The sequence below is a fragment of the Passer montanus genome, unplaced genomic scaffold (assembly GCF_014805655.1).
Source record: "Passer montanus isolate IOZ18808 unplaced genomic scaffold, ASM1480565v1 scaffold145, whole genome shotgun sequence".
Lineage (NCBI taxonomy): Eukaryota > Metazoa > Chordata > Aves > Passeriformes > Passeridae > Passer > Passer montanus.
In genome coordinates, this window is record NW_024361496.1 from 272,794 (window position 1) to 292,338 (window position 19,545).

General features: G+C 47.5%; 1 protein-coding gene across 4 annotated transcripts; it reads left to right on the forward strand.

Annotated features, from left to right (window-relative positions):
* Positions 1-107: 107 nt before the first annotated feature.
* Positions 108-18,419, forward strand: MEIOC (meiosis specific with coiled-coil domain). Of its 4 annotated transcripts, none has more exons than XM_039700872.1 (8): positions 111-164; positions 1,976-2,098; positions 6,915-7,072; positions 7,200-7,304; positions 8,652-10,491; positions 12,494-12,628; positions 14,678-14,858; positions 16,684-18,419. In XM_039700872.1, the coding sequence occupies exons 1-8, from the start codon at positions 159-161 to the stop codon at positions 16,974-16,976; spliced, it is 2,841 nt and encodes a 946-aa protein (XP_039556806.1). In that variant the 5' UTR covers positions 111-158; the 3' UTR covers positions 16,977-18,419. The 4 variants fall into 4 exon arrangements, with proteins under 4 accessions (XP_039556808.1, XP_039556806.1, XP_039556807.1 ...); XM_039700873.1 differs by having other exon boundaries at positions 14,678-14,841; XM_039700874.1 differs by lacking the exon at positions 1,976-2,098 and having other exon boundaries at positions 108-164.
* The last annotated feature ends 1,126 nt before the right edge of the window (positions 18,420-19,545 follow it).

The window sequence follows — 19,545 nt, forward strand, 5'->3', positions numbered from 1 at the left end:
AGGCGGCCGCGCGGGCGCTGATTGGGCGAGCGCCTCGGGCGCTGGCCAATGGGCGGGGGCGCGCGGGGTGGGGCGGCCGTTGGGCCGGCGCGAGGACAACGGCCGGAACTCGCCTCAGGCCGCCCCGCGCGGGCCCGCGCCGAGACCGGCCCGGAGCCATGGAGGTGAGGGACGGGAGCGGGACAGGGACCGAGCTGGGGGCCGGGGTTCGCTCTGCGCCTCCGCCCGTCGCACACCCGGCGGCCCTCCGCGGCTCTTCTGGGCTTGACCCCCTGGGCGCTGAGGAGGCACCGAGGCCCGACCCCGGTGGGTGTCCGAGCCCCGCTGCCCCCTCCGGGATCCGGCGCCTCCCGTGTGGGAGCAGGTGTGAGACACGGAGCTCAGGCCTGTGGGGAAAGTACCCCTCAGCATCCTGAAAAACACCTGTTTGTGGGAAAAGGGAGAAAGTGTGGGTTTGGGGGTGTCTCAGGGCTGTCTCTGGCATTACAAGTTTGCCTTTGTTCTGTGGGATCGCAGTGTCAGGTGTCCCTGTTAATGGTAATCTCTGAGGAGAAAATATGGCTCAATAAGCTCAGGACATAGAGCCGAGCTCTACAATAGCTCAGTGTGCTCACTTATTGGAAAATGTGCCAGAAAAAACACCAAAAATACCAGGGCATAAGAGTGGTGTGAACTACAATGAAGGTCACTTGGGAGCTGCAGAAGGATGTGTTTCTAGAGAGCAGAGCTTATTCAGAACCTGACTCTGGGAAACTTTGGTTTTTCTGAATTTATTCATCATTCCAAATGAGCTGCTGTGGTAATATGCCGATAACTTCACATTTTTATTTGTTGACTAAAGGGGGTTTTAGCTAGCCAATTTAGCTTTTCCTTGTGTGCCTCATCCTTGAGAGAAGAGAGCAGTTCTCAGTTTTTGTTTGATTTCATTCCTTGCTCCTGCTGGCCTGTGATTTCTGGCACTTGGAGGGTTGTCCCTCTAGTTGGAATTGTTTCTCCTGTAGTTACAGAATGGAGCAGATTTTCACCACAGCTCTCAGGGTGTGTATTGTAGGAAATTTCCAGCTCCCAACGACTGGAAATGCACATCCATGCCATCATGTAACTTAAACAGAGTTTGGGAGCAGTGGTGGAAGGGCCAGAGGTGTCCAGGAATGTGTGAAGGCTGAATAACTCCTCCGCTGCTGTTGAAGGAAGGGTTCCCTGCCCATGGCATGGGCTGGAACTGGATGGGCTTTAAGGGCTCTTCCAAACCCCACCATGATTCTGTGAGCATTCTTCTGTGTTTGGTGTTCCCCTGTGGTGGCTCTGATGTGGGGAAGCTCAGCTGGTGGAATCAGGGAGAGTGCAGATTTCCTCTTGATCTGCACCTCCTCTGTCTCTGAACACCTTTGGAGTTTCTTTGGCAGGTCCAGCTTTTCCTTCAGGGTAAATAGTAATGTGTTTTACCTCCATATGTAGAGCCACATCCTTAAAAATTCAGATGGAACAGAATCCAGCAGTAAATTAGAAGGGTTAAAGAAGTTAATATTGGTATAAAATCCGTAACTGTCAGCTCTGCTTATAGTTGTCTCTGTGTGTAATTATGACTGTGTGTTCTGATGTCCCTGTCCCCACAGTCCCTTATTGTTCTGTGTCCTGATGTCCCTGTCCTTTCCCGTCCCCACAGCCCCTCATGCCATTATGGAATGATATCCCTGTCCCCACAGCCCCTCATTGTTCTGTTGTTCTGTGTCCTGATGTCCCTGTCCTGTCCCTGTCCCCGCAGCCCCTCATGCCATTCTCTGTGTCCTGATGTCCCTGTCCTGTCCCTGTCCCCACAGCCCCTCATGCCATTCTCTGTGTCCTGATGTCCCTGTCCTGTCCCCACAGCCCCTCATGCCATTCTGTGTCCTGATGTCCCTGTCCTGTCCCTGTCCCCGCAGCCCCTCACACCATTCTGTGTCCTGATGTCCCTGTCCTTTCCATGTCCCCGCAGCCCAACGTGGCGTTCCGCGGCGGCCGCTGCTGGGGCAGTGCGGAGGCGGGCGGGAGGCCCACGGACGTGTTCAGCACCGCCCTGCCGGGCTCTGCCTCGCTCTATGGCTGCTACAAATCACAGGTTTGCTTGGTTATTGATTATTTTTATAGCTCTGTGAACAAAATGGTCAGAAGATGTTTCTAAAGCATTGCTTACACTGGTGAACATAAATCAGTGTTTGATGTAACTGTAATAAATCTTCATTGTTGTAACTTTCATCAGAGGGAACAATGGCTTTTCTAATGCAGTCACTGATGAAGCTGTAGGGAATGTTTGTTAAAATGGTATTTCACCATTGTTCTGGTGAAATGTTCATGGTAATTGTTCTTCTGTTGGCATAAACAATTGTACGCAGAATAAGGAGCAAACAACTCTTTTAGGAAAACTGGAAAGCGGGTAAGAAAGAGAACCTTAGTTATTGCCTCAGATATTTCTGTAATCCAACAGTTTGTATGAACCAGTTATTAGTCTGATCAGCAGAAAGTGCCAGGACAGGAACTAAATATGTCAGCTCTCTTAGAATTTTTGCCTTTCATAGCCATAAACTTTCACTGAGGTAAAAGACTCAAATGAAAATTCATTCTCAGTACCTTCAAGATAGACTTGCTGCTTCTTCTGTCCAGGACTTGTTATTTTGTCAGACTACTCTGCTCCACAAAGGAGTGTATTATGAGTCTTTTACATTTAACCCTGCAAAACACCATTTATTGTTTCACTTACTGAGAGCTAAGAAGACCTCCTGTGTCTAAAACAATCAGATGAGACAAAGGTAAAGATGTTCCTTTTCACTTAATCAGGATATAATGCCTTTCCTCAAGAAATCAATTGGCTGTAAGTTTTTTTCAGAACCTTAACACTCTGTAATGATGGGAAGAAAGGGGGTGTAATTCCTAACTCCTGGCAGGGGCCAACCAGCAGGAAGTGGAGCAGGTGTTTTAGGCTAGCATGGTTGCTGGTTTTAAGAACTCTCTAAGTGTAGAGGAAGGATCAGGTTGAGAAAGGAGATGTTTATTCTGTGCCTGGTGCCAGGGGAAGTTTCCCACAAACCAGGCACACCAAGGAGTGAAAAGTGAGAATTTAGACACTAAAGTTTGCATAAACCTGCCTGCCTAATGCAGTCACTGAGCTTGTGCAGCCTTGAATAAAACATCCCACCTGTGATCTCCATCTTCCTTTGCTCATTCCATTGCCTGATGGGTTTCTTTAGTGTCCTGATGGATAGTAAGAAAGCGTTTCTGCTATTGTTTTTAGCTGCTTTAAACTGCCTTTGCAAATTTTTACATTGTAGCAATTTCTATACTAGCATAAGGCTCCTACCCATAGGGCTAGGTTGTACAGTTGAAATTAGGATATAGGGGTTTTCTTATTAGTTTAAAGGAAGCTACTGGGACTTGAAGAGTTAGAATCTCTGAGCTGGGTAAGTTTACAAACACAAAAAATAGAATGTGATTTAATTAATTATCTATTTCTATATCTTCACAATGAGTACTAAAGCATACCCAGCTTTTACTCATGTATCTGAGTATCATTTTTATATTAATTACTGGTGAAATTTCAAAATTGCAGATGTTCTGTTCCATATCTAGGCAGAAATCTTGAATTTCAATTGTATTTCCTTCAGCTGTTGTCCATGTGCTGTACAGGTGCTGACACCTGTGGTTTGTCATCTTTTTCCTTCTTAATGGGTCCATGCTCAGTGTCCTGTTGGATGCCTTGTGGTTCCATTATTGATCAGGTTTAGAGCAACAATATAATGAATATTATATACTATAGTTTTAAGTACAGTCAATGTTAAGTAGTCAATGTTGTTTCCTTGCTTCCTTAATTACATACAGACTGGTTTCCCAGGTTTGAGATGCTTAGGGATGTGTTAATGGTCAGGGGTTTCCTTTTACCATTACTTGTAGCCTTCTGCTACTACTTTATCTCCTATACCTCAGCAGTGATGTATACCTTCATCCTCCTATCTAGAGCAATAACAGCATGAATATTGTATACTATAGTTTTAAGTACAGTTAAATAGTCAGTGTTGTTCCCTGCTTCCTTGATTACATACAGACTGGTTTCCCAGATTTGAGATGCTTAGGGATGTGTTAATGGTCAGGGGTTTCCTTTTACCATTACTTGTAGCCTTCTGCTACTACTTTATCTCCTATACCTCAGCAATGATGTATATCTTCAACCTCCTTATGCATCAAAGGAAATTTTAGAGAGTGTATGTTGTCAGATTCCCATCTAGTTGTAACACTGATTAATAATTAATTCTCTTCCATCCTCCTTAAACCACTGTACAATTGGTTTCCTGTTCCTGTCTTTGACTGGACAAGAAAGAACAAAAGGATTACGTATGTAAGTGTCATATTCAAAAGGGTTAAGGCAGTTCAGGGAAACATGTCACAGTAAGAATCCTAACCAGTGTAAAATTTTACCAACATTATAGCAAGTTTGACATCTGGCACTGTCTTTGCAATCCTGATCTGTGCAATTGTGTTTGTCTAAAATAATTACTGCAGTTGGAATTGCTGCTACCCCTTGAGGGCATTCAAGTTCTGTGTAAGACAGGCCTTCTTCCCAGGCACACTTCATGAAGTTACTTTTTAACTTTTGTAGTCCCAAAGGTCCAGAGGAGGTGCTTTCTCACTTAACCTGGTCCTGTAGTTTTCTTCAGTCCTGAATGGTGGTGCCACAGCTTTAGTCCTTGACGTTTCACAGCTGTGTGTGTTGTGAAATGAACCTGGAATGGTCCTTTCCTGTGGTGCCTCATTGTTCCCTGGTCTCAGACCCAATCTCCCACCTGGATGTCATGAACAGGAAGGTCCAGATCAATTAGATTTCTGCATTGAAAGTACTTGTTGATAGAGGACAAAACTCTCCTTGGGGAGATAACATAATTACACAAGTGTTCATGGCCCAGATATTCACAGAACGTGGTTTGTAAGAGACTACCTGATAAGGTCTCCTGTACAGATTTCGAAAGGACTGAGTTGATCTCTGGATCTAGGTGTTATTCTGATCCTCAGTAGTGCTGGTGGCAGCATCTCAGCCCTCTTTGTTTTGTCCTTTATTCCTTCTGTGATACATGGAGGTTTTGATGGCAGGGCCAGCTGCATTGGTGTAGCCTCAGGTGTCCAGTGACCAGGTGACCTTCACTGAATGTAGATCCCAATGTTTGAAGGTCCCACCACCCACTGTTTCCAGTGTGGTTTTTGACAGTCCACTGTACTGTTCAGCTTCCCCAGAGCCTGGTGCTCCATACCCACTACAACAAATGCTTGATCAGATTTGTTTCCAGCCTGCTCTGGGCAGATCTGTTGTTAACCCAACCCTTCATGTCTCACGTTTGTGGGGTGCCAGTTAAGGCTGTCCTGGTTTGGGGATGGCACCCAGTTCAGTTCTCCCACTGAGACTCTCCAAACCACACACTGATCTCCCCTGCTCTCCCCTTCCCCTCCCTGCTGGGGCACAGTGGAAGGAGAATTGGAGGCACAAAAGGCAAAGATCACAGGCTGAGCTAAGAACAATCTACTGGGAGCAGCAATGAGAGAAGAAAGGGGAAGGCAACAGCACAGGGTACAGGGAAGGATTCACACGGAAAAGTTTCCAGTGATTCTGGATGGCTCCCTCCAGCACATTTTCTCAACTGGAAGGATCCCCTTTTCCCTGGGAAAGAGCCCCTTTCCCCCACCCCAGGCAGTGAGGTTGAGTGGTACAGAATAACTTTTGGGTCCCCTTCCCAGCTACTGCAAAAATTAATCCTGTCCTGGCCAGAAGCAGGACAGTTTGCTGACACACCTATAGGTACCACGTGCCTAGGAATGATCTCTTTCAGTAGTACCTCACCTACCTCCTCAGCCTGGTTGGCTTCAGGCCCCCAGGAAATGTAACGGCAGTTTGCTGACACACCTATAGGTACCACGTGCCTAGGAATGATCTCTTTCAGTAGTACCTCACCTACCTCCTCAGCCCGGTTGGCTTCAGGCCCCCAGGAAATGTATCATCTATTACCAATAAGTATTGATACCCATTCTGCCATGGCAATGAGAGAAGTGTATCTGTCAATAATTTCCTGGTGTGTTCCTTTTTTGGCTTGTCCTGGGGAAGGCTGATGCTGGATCTGTGGATGCACACTGTGGTTCATATTTCTTCACTGTACTTTTTGTGATGCCTCCCATTCCAGTCCCAAGAGTACAGAGTTTTACATTGTTTTCCAAAAACCTTGTTCTGAAATCCTGTTCTTTCCAGAACCTTGTTCTTAAATCCCTGTGGTAAGGTCCAGCATAATTGAGTCTTTGGCCCCATTTGTGGATTCTCCCATTCAAATGCAAACAGCTCCTGACTTTGGTGTCTGGTGGGGTAGAAGAAAGCATCTTACAAGTCCAGTACCAATACTTGTTACAATACCTGCCTGGGCCTTTCTGGGGGGTCTCTGGGTGGTTGGGGAGGTGTCCCCTACTCAGTTTCCAGCAAAGGTCAGCTCAGGACATGCAGAAACCAAGGCTGAGTGACAAAGAAGCTGTGATGTGCAGTTCTAGCACCTTCTTCTTAAACAATTGCCAGGCAGGATGTAAAATATGAAAGCTTTCCATAAGCCTTTAGCACACCTGAGAGCATCTGTTTGTGCTCAAAAGAGGGGTGAAAGGTGAGAAGCATACCATCAGCTTCCATCTGCAACAGAGAGCAAGGGAAGGGACAGAGAGTTCTGCTTAAGGATTCTGAGAATTCTGCTTAAAGACATTAACATGGCCTGAAATAAGTTATATTCCAAGTGGGTGGCTTGCTTATTTCTCATGTGCTGGTTGCTCCAAGAGTGAACTCAGTTACAACCATGTACAATGACAAAATGACAGTTTGATGTGTTTCATGTTAAATAAATGCTTTTATTGTACATTAAATGCAGAATGAAGAAAATGTGGAGTTACCTCAGGCCTACAGTTCTTCCCTTTCAACATCAGAGTACTCTGCACCCATGGACCCTTCCCTTTTGTACCCCCCTTGGTCTACGTGTACAGATGACACCAAGCAGCCTGCTGCTCCTCAGATTAACCTGAAGTCCAGGTACTCACCCTTGACAGGGAGTGTGTCCGTGTGTTGGAGTAGATGGATTATATTTTTCTGTTTAATTTAACATAGGAAGTACTTGGAATGAAGGAATTATTTTTATTAATACACAGTTGGTTTTCAGGATTCAGCCCGAAAGGAATGATTATGGCAGTGAAACTGATTTATATGGACTCGTGTCAAACATCTTGGAGGAACAAGACAAACCACAGCCGTGCTTTGCTGAGGGGTGAGTGAGGTGCAGGTGGCAGAAATTCCTCTCACTGTGCTCCTGAGTCAGCTCCATCTGCTGCTGGCCAGGCCCCTGCTCTGTGAGCTTTCTCTCCCTTCCCCTCATCTTCCAACATTTTGTTTGGGATACTTGGAAGGCACTTAGATTGCATGGCAGCTTCTGGCTCTCTGGTATTTACAGAACTTGTTAATTGGCATTTTTTAATAAGATTTTATCGAGTGTTGTGGACATGCTGTATTCAGATGAATCCCCTGGATGTATGCTTTGGTCTGTTTTTTTATTTTAATCAAGACTGAATTCAGACTTTAGGTTTCTTTCTTAATTAATGCCAATTCACAGAAAAAATACAAAAAGCACAGATTCCTTCACATTTGTCTGAACTGGCAGGAGAAAATTCCATGCAAAATTAATGTTTCTTGCTGTTAGTGCTACCTAAGCAATATTTGTGTTTCTAAATGTCAGGTTTATTTTGCCTCTATTCCTGCACCAGAAGAGGCAATTCCATAGTCATAACAGCATGAACTGAGGGGGGCAGGTCCAGCATCCCCATGATCCTTACAGAGCTCTGTCTTTTCCAGGTCTAAGAGACAAGACAGGGAGTCCAGTTCTCAGGTTCCCAAGCCAGGCACTGCTTTTCCTTTTCCCAAACAATTCCAGTGATTTCTCTATGTGTGCTGAGTTATGGGGCTGAAATCAGGGAAAACTTCAGAGTCAGTCTTGGTATCATGAGACAACTCATTCATTCCTTTGCTATGGACAGGCAGGGCTGGTTCAGCACTCCCAGATCTGGCCTGCAATGGCTTCCAGGAACATTTCCCCTTTACTTAGTCTGTTTACAGTTCTCATGGGCAGTCAGGGATTGATGGTCCTGTGTTCATTCATGCTGGTTAGTGGAAAGAAATGAGGTGTGCCTCTGGCTTTACCTGCAGGAAGCAGTGCACAAGTGAGGTGAGAGAGAGGCATTTTCTCTGAAGTGCTGGGACATGGCTTTGGAAGGCTGAGAGCAGTCTGGGTGCCTGAAGTTGGTGCTGAACCAGGAGTATTTTGGTGATGATGGACAGGACTGACAGACCAGGGTTTGATGTGTACACATCCCTTGCAGCTTGAAGGCCTGTCCACAGCTCCTGAGCTGTGGTGGTGTGTTCAGACAAGGCAGAATCGGTTTTCTCAGCTAAGTATGGGAAACTGAGGATAACAGGAGTGGGTAGAAGTTGAAGTCAGACATCTTGGAATCATTTGAGAAATTATTTGAGAATAATTTGTTTCTTAAACTTTGTTTTGTGTTTGGGAATGAAGAGCAGCAGCACAGATCAGTGTCTGACCATGTGTTTCTTGTTTTTCAAGGAGCTGCCCTCCCACCCTGAAGTCAGTGTGGCCAGTGAACACGAGCAGAATGGAGCACCACGACCTGTTGCCAGAAGCCAGGAGGGCAGTGGTTGGAGCAGTGCCCCAGCAGGGTTTCTATGGCAGTGAGTCCGTCCCTGCTGCTGACAAGCAGTTCCTGCAGAGTCCCACTCTGGTGGCACAGCAGAAAGCAGACGATTGTTACCGCGGCTTTGCCGGCGTGGACCTGGAGGAGCAGAGCTTGTACTCTGCCAGGAGCGATCGTGCCAATGGCTGCAACTTGCAGGCTAATGAGAGTGTGAAGACAGCACCTGTATATCAGAACTACCCCTACCTGAAAAACACCTTTGCAGCCCAGGCTGGGTACTCAGAAGCAATCAAAGACTCGGGAGCTGATGCTTATTCTTATGGAAGGGAGAAGGTGTGTCCCAAAGGAGCAGATGCACAGGTGCACCCAAAGCGGGCAGAAACATTCCTTCCACAGTGTCACAGATACAATGAGAACACAGATTTTACCCGATACACTGAATATTCTCATGCTGGTAAAGCAAAGCCCAACAAGGGCACCAGTTGTAACCTCCAAGAAAATAGAAAGCTGGTAAATGGAACCCCTGAGGCACCATCTCTGGATGCAGAGCCCTATGCTAAATTATTTCAAGTTAAATCAGGAACTCAGAAAAAATTTGAAGATACAATTTCAGATCAGCACGACTTTACATTTCCCAAGTCTGTAGGACTTGTATCAGAAAAACAATTTGCAAGCGAATCTTCCTTCGGCACTGATTTTGGGCAAAAATTTGAATATGGACTAAAATCTTTTGCAGCTTGTCCAGGGAATAATGGTGTGGAAAAGCAGCAGTTTTCCAAGGCCGATCTTCAGAATCCTGAATTCTATAAATCACTCCCACTGTTGCCCAGTGCAGCAGTCCCCTCAGCAGGCTCTAGTGCCAGGCCAGGGTGGATGAACATCCAAACCAAACCCACGGCTTCTGGCCCCTTCCAGAATCCAAGTCCTTTGTTGAAACTGAATAATCAGTCACCTGCATTTCCAAAAAGCTCTCGTCATTCTAATGATGTTTTTCAGTTGCCATCTTCAAATTTGCCTTTAAATAGTAATTTACTTCACAAGTACTGTCAAGACAACCCATTCCTCTCCAGCCTTGACTTCGGCTACAGCACTGCAGAGCGAGCTCGGGCAGCTGCGTGCATGGAAGCCCTGGTTAGGGGTGGAGAAGAGAACCTCATTGAGTACCTCAGTGAGAAGAAGTTGAAGCAGCCAAATGGATTCTGTGACAGTTACTTGGCTCAGCAGTTGGGGATCATTGACAATCTGAACAAGCAGCGTTTCCAGCTGAAGCCGCAGAGCGAGCACTGTGACCTGGAAGGGCAGAACCAGGCAGATGGGGTGTTTCAGGACATGTACCAGGAGTTACTGGAGTCTCAGGGGCAGCTGCATCTCGGGGCAGGGAACGGGGACACCAGTGCCATTGCTGCTGGGAGCTGCCTGCAGGCTCCAGGCATTCCCAACTGCGTGGTGGGTGACTTCAGGCGGAACCGGCAGCTGGGCCCCAGCACCTTCCCCATGAGATCTGCTCACCTCTTGGGTCGCTCCGTGGTGCCTCTGGTGGAGCCCCACACCTTGTTCTCCCAGGATGATCTCAAACGCCTCTACCCCTGCTTCACAGAGAAGATATATGGTGACAATGCCCTTTCTGGTTTTGTGTCAGCATTTGGATTTCAAAAGCAAGTTAAAAGTCGCAGTGGGCCTGCCAGCGAGCTGCACGTGAGACTGGAAGAGTGTTATGAGCAGTGGAGAGCTTTGGAGAAAGAAAGAAAGAAGGTAAGAAAACCAAACTAGAAAAATATTACAGATTTGATGTAGATCTATCTTGTCCTGTTCAGTGCAGTCACAGATGATGGGTAGTTCTGCTATGAGAAGTTGAAATGCTTGATGGGACTTCAAAGTTACAAGTTTGTTTTGGGAGAGAAAGTGAAAGATATGGAGATTTGTAACCTGGCTGGATGCATGGCTAATGTTGAATGGAACGTTGCACTAAAAGCAGGAATTCAGGGGTTTTCCAGTCCCAGGGCTGGGGAAGGTGTGTTCATGAGGAACAAAGATGTGCTATACCTTTTTTATTAATACAATAAATACAGTGCCTCTGGAACTTGGGAAGCAAATCCAGTAAATATGTTTTGAATTTAAACTAAACTTTAATTCTTTCAATTCCATTTTTTAGAAGCTATACTGAATTCTAACCTCATGTTTCCCTGAAGGTTTAAACCTAAGGTGTATTTGAAGGAGTTCTTTTTTTTTTTTCCCCAGAAACAGAGGCTGAGAGAAGGGTCCTACCTCCTGTTTCCCTGAAGGTTTGAACCTAAGGTGTATTTGAAGGAGTTCTCTTTTTTTTTTTTTCCCCCAGAAACAGAGGCTGAGATACTTGCAGTAAAAGGCTCAGGTAGTGCTGTGTGGAGCCCTGCTAAAAGCAGTTGCCTTTTTTGGTCTGTAGGAAAACTGTCTTCATTTCACCAGCTGAGATGGGGTTTGAATTTCAATACCTGGGGTTGTCTGTGGGGGAAGCTGGGCCAAATGATACCTGGCAATAGTGGGGCCTTGGGGAGTTCTCCTGTGCTAGTCCCTACAAAGAAACCAATTCCAAGAAGATGTCATGTGGGGATTCTTTTGGTGGTGTTTCCTGACAAAAGCCAGTAGTTGCTTTGTATAGAGGGGCTGAGGAAGAGTGAGCCCAGCTTAAGGAGGGCAGGTGGTGTCTGGAGTGCATGGAAAGTGCAAGAGAGAAAAAGCTGGCATGTGCATGGCCAGGAGCCATGGTGGGAGGAATTCAGCTTTATCACAGAATCCCAGAATGTTTGGGTTGGGAGGGACCTTAAAGCTCCCTCAGTCCCCCCCCTGCCATGGGCAGGGACACCTTCCACTATCCCAGGCTGCTCCAGACTCCATCCAACCTGGCCTTGGACACTTCTGGGATGGGGCAGCCACAGCTTCTCTGGAAAACTTGTGCCAGGGCCTCTCCACCCTCACAGGGAACAATTTATTTTTAATATCTAGTCTAAAGCTGCTCTCTCTGTGTGACGCCATTCCCCCTTGTCTTGGCACTCCATGCTCTTGTTGGTAGTGGACCACTTATGAAACCATCCAAGAATTGCAGTTTTAAATCAGTTTTAACTAATTCTATGTTGTTATGGGTGTTTTAGAGTGACATAACAAGGGGATGACAGATGGAAACTTGGAATCTTGCAAATAGTTTTCAAAATAGTTTTCTGATGGCTAAATAAAATCTAAATCCTGGAGTGGTTTGGTTTGGAAGGGACCTTAAAGACCACCCAGCTCCACCCACTTGCCAGAGGCAGGAACACCTTCCACTAGACCAGGGTGCTTAGGAACAAATCTTTCTGTAGTTTAATCTGTACAAAAATTGGGTTGATTGCTGACTGAAACAGTTTTATTTTAATTTTATGTGTGAGATCCACATCTGTTTGGTCCTTTTTTTTTCCCTGTAATTCTGACTTGCCTCCATTTTATTTCCAGGCAAAACCAGTACAGGCTGTAGTCAGAGTGAGCAGACATAGCACTGCTGGAACACGGTGTGTTGGCACGATTGCTTTAGTTGAACTGCTTTGAGTAAAGCAGTTGTTCACTTAAAGCAGGTGATTGTCTCACCAGAGGGTTAAATCCCAAATGCCTGAATCCTCATTATCTCCTTTAAAAATCTGCAAAACCCCGATGGGAAGAAATTGAACCTGATATTTTTTCTTGTTTCTGTAATGAAGCACACGCTGCATGTACATTCTGAGGGAGTTGTTCTTTTGTTTTCCTGCAGACTGAATCAGCTCTTGCTAAGAATTTCCAAGGGAAGAAGGTTTCCAGTACTAACAACATTCCAATTCCAAGGCTGACATCAAATCCATCAAGGGTTGATCGCTTAATTGTGGATCAGCTACGGGAACAAGCCAGAGTGAGTTGTAGGAATAAAAAAAAAAATCTATTGAACTTATCCCACAGAACTTAGAGTACGGTGTGAGATAGGTAAGATGATCAGAGCAGCTTTTCCCAAAATAGCTTTGTTCTTCATTGCTGTGCAGGGAATAGCATTTCAGCAGTCTCTGTTAGAGCTTCTGCAGCTCCAGGGTGCTGTTTCCAGGGAACCACAGAGGGGCTGAGGCTCACAGTTACATCCCCATGTGTCAGGAGAACATGGTGCAGGAGCGTGCACGTGGTGCAGCATCCAGTCCTGGAGCCTGTGCACAGCTCTCAGGGGTGCTGCATTCAGAGCAGCTTGGCAGGGAAATGTCCACTGTGGATTTGGAGGTTGTATTTGTGGGAAAAGCCAGGTTTAAGTAATGTTTGGAAGATAATGACATATTTATTTCCTTGAGTCTGGTATATTTTAATGCAGAATGATTATTTGATGCACCTTCAGCCTGAGTTTGTTACCAGTTTGCCCTTTAACCCAGTAGGGCATGGGAGACTGGCATCTGCTGAGCTCTGTGGGCAAACCACGGTGCTGCTGACAGCCCCAGGGTCCTTGGGGAGGTGACAGCTGGGGAAGAGGGAGCAATTACTCTGCCATCAGACTGGTGAGGGACTGCTGTGGCCCTCCTGAGGCCCAGAGACCAGAGCCATGGTGCTGCTGCTGCAGGCAAGGAGAAGCAGAAACCAACCTGTCCCCCCTACCAGGGCTGTCTGGTGGAAGGACTCTGGGAAATGCTGGGTTTGGAGGCAGCAGCAGTGCTGGGGCAGCCACTGGGCAGCAGGGGGGAGCAGCAGCCTGCCCTGCCTGCCTCACACAGGAGGAATAATCCCTGGAGCTGTGCCTGCTCACTGCCTGCAGGACCTGCCTGGTGCTGCTCATCCAGCTGAGGGACGGACTGAAAGACATGGATGGGCTTAGTGTACTAAAACTCCTGCTCTGTGAATGCCAAAAGAACAGCCTTCATTTCCATGTTTAGAAGGCTTGCCTGCCCTTGTCCTGGTAATTTAAAACTGCCTCCAAAACACTGCTTAAGCCTCTCTTGCCATTTGAGGAACCAAACTTCAGGGTACAGCGCCTCAAACCCTTGTCAGATACCTTGTTAGGTAGTTTTAAGGATGCTCAACAGCAGAATGGGACTGTTAAACCTGGATTCCAACATCAGAAATCTTGATGATGGCCAGAGAGGAACCCTGGTACAAAGGTTTGAGTGGAAGCTGAGTTGGCTGAATCAAGGATTAACTCTTCATAGTTGGAGCATCCAGTTAAATCTTCATGACAGTCACATGCATTCCTTTAAGGCATTAAGTGTAGCCATGGCCCGAGGAACATCCCAGTTTGGGGAGTTTTAGTTTCTCTTTTTCTGCAGACTACTAACCAGGTTCTCAGCATTATGTGACTGTGGCTGAGAAGTCACTCACCACTGGGAAACTCACAAGTGTTGTGACTGGTGTAAGATAAGACAACAAAGATGCACATTTTCAGTGGACTAAACAAACCTGAATTATTTCAGAATGTTTGTTCTCAGCTCCCTTAGTGTTGAGGGTTTGTCCCAAAGTCAGCCCACACATGGTTCCACAGCAGCTTTCCCTTTCCCAGTGCAGCTGTGACTGCTGCTGGCCCAGGCTGCCCTGCACAGCACAAGGGGCCCATCTGGGTTTTCACTCAGAAATTGCAGCGGTGCTGTGAGAAGGGAGGAGCCCAGTGCTGTGAATTCAGGAAAATGCACGTTGTTCTGAAACCACCTTTTGTTCAGGGGTGTACAGATCTGGTATTAACCAGTAACCTGGGGGTCCTTACTGGGGTGTTGTAGCTTTGCTGTTGTGCTTTGCACACCCAGCTGTACCACAGCTTTGGGTTTGGAGATCAACAAATCCCAGGTAAGAACTTAAAACTACTTCAGCTGTAACATTCATGAACTGCTCTAAAAGAAAGTAATGATTATCATTAATCTGTTCTCCCTAGTTAGTTAATTCCCCTGTGAGTGTGGATGGGTACAGTGTGAGCCCCTGCAAGATGTGCATTGTTCATTAGGTTGTGACTTTGCTGGGGAAGATGGAGCGCCTGCGCAGCTCTCCGCTCCACGCCAACATCTCCACTGCTCTGGATAAACACCTGGAGTCCATCCACGTGGTGCAGGCTCGCAGGAAGGATGAAATTGTCAGTGCTTCCAGCCGGCAGCGGCACGGCCCTCCCAGGTGCCAGGATGAGAGAGGTACAGCTGGGCTTGTGTACCTTTATAAGGTAGCTGGGAAGCTGAATGCTTCTTGCAAAAATTAGTGAGGGGGGTTGCAATTCAAGTTTTAACTTAGTTTTCAATGTTAGAGCTTTGTCAGAGGCAGAATGGGTGGGGTTTGGATGAGGGTTTGAGGAGACACTAAAACTGGGTTTTAGAGATAAATAGGTTAAATCAATTTAGAGGTGGTCATTCAATTAATAAACCAGCAAGGAATAAAAATTAGTGGGGTTTTTTGATAACACATTCAGGGATTGGAGGTGTTACTAAGCTATTGCCTCTGGCTTCTCCCTGTCCCTCATATTCCTCTTCCTATGAACCCTGCAGCTCTTTGTCTAGAACTTCCTGGGTATCTCCATGCTGAATCTGCCCAGAGTGACTGAGATGGCCTTAGGTTACAAATGGATTCCCTCTTCAAGCATCTTCTGTCTTAGACTGGCATAATTACAAATCATATTTTGGATGGATGCACAAAAATACAAGGGGAAGAATGTTTTCAGTCTTCATGGTGTCCCAAATAAGCCAAATAGCTTAATCTTTACCAGTGCACAGGCAGGGTGGCAGGTTCCCTGGTCTCTGAAATAGGAGTCAGGGTAAATTCCTGTTCCCTGCGACACTCTGACCTCCCTACTTTGTGTCAGAAGCTGTCTTACGTTTCTACATCTTCTGATCTCTTCTGCTGTTGTTTCTCCATCTGAATTACAGGGATTATTTTACTGCTTTGGGGTGTCCCATCAAGCAGTTCTGTAATGCTGAAGTTTACCTCAGAAGATACACTGCAGCATTCTTTCTTTTCACCTCTTCCCCATCATTCTTGTATCTCTTTACCTTGACTGAAGATTATGGGACTTGTTAAGGTGAAAGGGTTTTTTTGGGTGTTGAAGCCCATTAAAATAATTGTCTTTGCAACAGAGTAGTCTGGGAAGAGTTGTCAGACCTGGAGATCCAGGTTCTTGGTGGAGCTCAGCTGCTAGGAGAGGAGAGGAGGTTCTGCACAGTGGGATCTGATTACTTACCTGGAGGGGTGGTGCTTGGTCCTCTGCCTGCCATCACTGTCTTGGGGTGTTGAACCTGGAGCAGCAGTTGGGGAGGATTTTTTTGAACAGTAAATTATTGGATGCAGTAACTGTATTTGCTCTGTCAGGCAAAACCTTGAGGGAACGGCCTGAAGCTTTTCAGGAGCAGGTCTTGCCCAGCCCTCTTTCCACAACACGTTTCTATTTCATGTGATCCAATATTAGCATTTATTACAGAATCACAGGGTGGCTTAGGTGGGAAGGGCCCTTAAAGCTCATCCAGCTCCACCTCTGCCATGGGCAGGGACACCTTCCACTGTCCCAGGCTGCTCCGAGCCCTGTCCAACCTGGCCTTGGGCACTCCCAGGGGTGAGCATCCACAGCTTCTCTGGGCAGCCTGTGCCAGAATAATGGGACCACAGCCCAGGTGACCCTTTACAGCTCTGTGGTTCAAACCCATTCACAGAACATGACCTGTGTGCTTCAGTTCACCCATGGTAGGGATTTCTTGGCAGGACAGGTGAAGGACCCCGCTGTGACCCAGAAGGGGAGGGCTCAGGTGACATTAGTGTGTGTGTACGTGGAGCACCCCGGCCCCGGGGTGCAGCTGCAGCAGGAAGGTTCCGTAACAAACTCAGAACCTAAAAACCTCCCACCTGCCTCACTGTGTGAGGGCAGAGAAATTCAGATCCAGCTTTTATAAACCTGTAAAAGGACAGACAAGGGGGTGTGGGGCGAGGGCAGCCCCAGCAGTGCTCCAGGACTAAAGGGCCCTTTTCCCTCCGCAGTGGTGCTGGCTCTGGCCGCGGCGCTCCGAGCCCTGTGCCTGGCCACGCGCAAGGTGCGCACCGTGCTCTGGTGCGCCTTCCAGATGACCCTGCCCAAACCCTCGGCTGGCAAACGGGCTCGGGAGAGACTTCCTCAGGAGGGAGCAGCGCCCGAAGAGAAACGAGCCGAGACCCCCCCGGCTGCAGCCGCGGCCCCGCGGGGGCCCAGGGAAGGGGGGGCAGAGGGAGCCCCGGGGCCGTGCACGGACCTGCTCCGCAGTGTGTATGAGAGAGGAGACATGAATTCCTCGTAATTTTTGGTTCTTTTTAGTTACTTCAAAGTTTCGAGTGCTAAAGTTCATATTTAAAGCTATATCTTGATGAGAAGTGAGATTTGCCTTAAGGGCTCTCAGGTTAAGCTGTTAACGTGATGGGCAGGGTCAGAATGTTGTAAAGCCAAACTGGTGAATGTTAACTTAAAAAAATAATCAGACTAATTCATTAACAGCCAAGATATTATTTAACTCCTGCAGGTGAAGCCTGGTGTCCAACTCTCCCCATAACTCCTTTTAGTTTTGCTTTAGGAAATAGGTTTTTAAATAATGATTCTTAAAGACTGTGGTGTGAGGGGTGTGAGGTTGGTGTCAGATCAGATTGTGATGTAAAATGGTTTCCTTACTGAACTAAAACCTGGAAACAGAAAGAAAAAAGGCTAGAAATACCCAATATTCATGTAAAACTAGATATTTAAAATACAAATATTTATGAATTTGCGATTTTAAAGTCTACGTTTGGGAAAGGCAATATGCACCAGGTGCCACTAAATTACCAGTAGAGCATAATTGCTGTGTGAAACCATGAATTTAGTGAATGTGTTCAGATATATGGAATGCTCTTGGGAACAAATGAACTACTGTTGTAAAGTATTTAAGCATAATCAAACTACGACAGGCAGACAGGATTGTCCTGCAGAGCTGTGAAGGAGCTTCAATAATGAGCGTTGTTTTTAATTTAACTTCAGAAAAGGTCGTGCCAAGTTCTGAAATTTGGATTTTCTTAAAGTTACTAGTTTGGTTTAAAATTTGATTGTCAGCTTCTAGACTTCTTAGTTCCCTTCTGCATTTGGGCATCTCCCAGCACTGGTTTGCTTGCAGCTCTCAGTCTTTAGGAGCAGGAGTGATGGATTCACCAGCACCCAACGCTGGTGCTCGGGACAGAGTGGCCCTGGGAATCCCACTCTAACAGTGGGTTAAAGTTACTGAGCTGACCACGCCTGCACGCCCTGGTACCCACATGGCTCTGTCCTTCCTGCTGCTGGGAGTGCTGATATGCAGAAGGGGTGATGGCATTAGATAAATTGTCATGAGATGATGTGCAGAAACGACTGAGAAAGGCTCAGCAGAAGGTGGGGTGTGATCACGGCAACGACAGAAGTGCTGCCGGGTGAGAGGGGCAGAACAAGCACAGCTTCCTAACAGCCACTGCACTGGGGCTTGTTCAGTTTGACCCAGGCTGTGTTGATGTTAAAGCAAAACTGACTGTGCTGACTGGAGTTGTCTATAAGAAATAAATTCATTTTTGTTGAAGAGCTTCTGTTCTGCAAGTGTGTTTCCAGGCCAGGCTCCTCGAGCCTGAAGCACTACCAGGGGGAAGCATTCGGTCTGTTATGAAACAGTGTTCAGGAAAAGCAAAGGGGATGCTGAAATGCCTCTCTGGAGACAGCTCTGACCATAACATTGGACATGCCAAGGGAGCCAGAGTAGGGAATGTTTCTTCCCTGCAAATGTCTCAGCTCCAAGCTCTGCACTGCCAGGGAAGGCTGATGCAGCAATTCTGTCATCTGCACTGGGAATCTTAGGGGTGAGTCCAGAGTATTCCTGCTCTATAAATAACTGTGCTGTCAGTGCCAGCTGTGCACTGCTGACTGTCCTGAATGGAGCAGCAGAGGTTGGAGCTCCAGAAGCTGAGTTGCTGCCTGCCTGGGCACCTGCTCATGGCACAAACTGCTGGCATGGGAAGGGCTGGGCCCACCGTCCTGGGGTGGGCAGAGGGGGCAGCCCTGCAGACTCATGGGCTGGGAGCCTCAGCTCACTTCAAGTTTCCAACACCACTGAGGGTTTTTAAGACCACTGGTGCTGCTCCTGGCCATGGTTCCACTCTGCCCAGGACAGCTGCTGGATGCCAAAGGGCTGGATTTGCCCTTGCTCCTGATCCCTGTCCCTTACAGGGCCTTGGTTTAGCCAGACAGACATCACAGCCTGGCCCAGCCCTGTGCCTGGCTGGGAGTGCAGGGGGCCAGTGGTGCCTGCAGAGGGATCTGCAGGGCTGTGGGAGCCAGTTCCCACCATGTGTGTGACTGTGCCCTTCTTGCATCCATGCTGACTCCAATGGATGTGCACACACGGTGTAGCTGTTGTTCCTGGACAGGCTTTGGAGCACAGCATGGGCAGAACAGGCTCAGGGACTCCTCTCCTGAAGAGGTGAACACTGCCCTTCCCTGGGCCCTCACAACCAACGGTCTCAGGAGGCCATGACAGGCTCAGGTGGGCTGTGCCCGTGCAGGTAGACAGCTCCAGCCCTCAGCCTGCATTTTCCTGGGAAGCCAAGGGCTGAGCAGTTCAGTGCCAGGTCACAGAGCTCTGGGAAAAGCCACTTCAGCTGACAAGGAGGGGCAGCAGCTGCTGCCAGAGCAAGGGGGATGCCAGCAGGAGGTGAGATTGCCCTGCTTCCAGCCTCCTGAGCCCTGCAGGTGGCCAGGGCTGCCTCGGGCAGAGCCAGTGCCTTGCCCAGCCTCAGCCCAGGGCTGGTGCACAGGGCTCCAGGATGTGAGGGCTGGCCTGTGGAGCTGGGCCTGAGTGACACCCCCTCCCTCAAGCGCTGCTC